Source organism: Austrofundulus limnaeus, unplaced genomic scaffold (genome assembly GCF_001266775.1).
Source record: "Austrofundulus limnaeus strain Quisiro unplaced genomic scaffold, Austrofundulus_limnaeus-1.0 Scaffold2510, whole genome shotgun sequence".
Taxonomy (NCBI): domain Eukaryota; kingdom Metazoa; phylum Chordata; class Actinopteri; order Cyprinodontiformes; family Rivulidae; genus Austrofundulus; species Austrofundulus limnaeus.
The window spans coordinates 16,370-17,277 of NW_013954912.1; the positions used below are offsets into that span (position 1 = coordinate 16,370).

Sequence of the window (908 nt, forward strand, 5' to 3'; positions counted from 1 at the left end):
TGTGTGTGTGTGTGTGTGTGTGTGTGTGTGTGTGTGTGTGTGTGTGTGTGTGTATACAGCGCCCTGAGACAATAATTGTGATGTGGCCATATATAAATAAATAAAATGAATTGAAAAGAGCTGGATTTGATGTCTTCTGTCAAACGTCTGTCAGACTCCACGCTGCTGCTCACCAGGACCGCTGATCTGCGACGTGCTGCGGCTGCGCCGGTTGCCGACGATGGCCACCACGCGGGCGCTGAGGCTGGAGCGCCTCTTCTTGCCGCCGCCGCCCACCGTGCCCAGCGCCGTGTCCGACTGGCTGCCGTCCGTGTGCTCCTGCGTGTAGATCTCGCCGCTCACGCTGGAGCTCTTCATCATGTTGCGTCCCATGGAGGACCTCATCTGCCGGCTGCAGGTAGAAGATACTCAGGTCTGTTAGCGGTACTGAAGACGCTCTGATCCCAGATAAAGCACAACTTTAGTCATCATGGGATTCAGACAAACTGACAAAAAAATCATTGAAAATTATCAGATTTATTCTTTTACAAATCAACAGTTAACATTAAAGGATTAGCTTTAACACTGTCAGTTGATTAGTCGGCTCTCATCCTCAGACAGGGTTCCTACAGCTTAAGGCAAGTTAAATTTAAAACTTTTTTAAAGTGCCTGTGAAATGCATATCCATAAAATACAAAAGGGTCAAAGAAAATTTATTTATATTTAAGAAACTTGGAATAAAACATGATTTTACTCGTTATGTCTCATAATTGGCCTATTTTCTTTTAAACTTGGCTCAGCTAAAGTGAAACAGGAAGTGACATCAAAGGGGAACTCTGAGAAAGAAAACTCCCAGGTTTTTGTTTATTTAACAATATTATTTGAACTCTGACTCTTCATCTCTCTGACTGACTCAAATTAATCTAAAC

The 908-nt window shown here is 43.8% G+C and overlaps 1 protein-coding gene across 1 annotated transcript in view; it reads right to left on the minus strand.

The window, feature by feature from the left end:
* LOC106511102 (regulating synaptic membrane exocytosis protein 1) overlaps positions 1-391 on the minus strand; it is a gene marked incomplete at its 5' end in the record, with an annotated part of 5,203 nt that extends 4,812 nt beyond the window's left edge. The window contains 1 exon segment of the mRNA XM_013999851.1: positions 174-391. Coding sequence (XP_013855305.1) covers positions 174-391 — 218 coding nt within the window.
* Between the last annotated feature and the right edge of the window lie 517 nt (positions 392-908).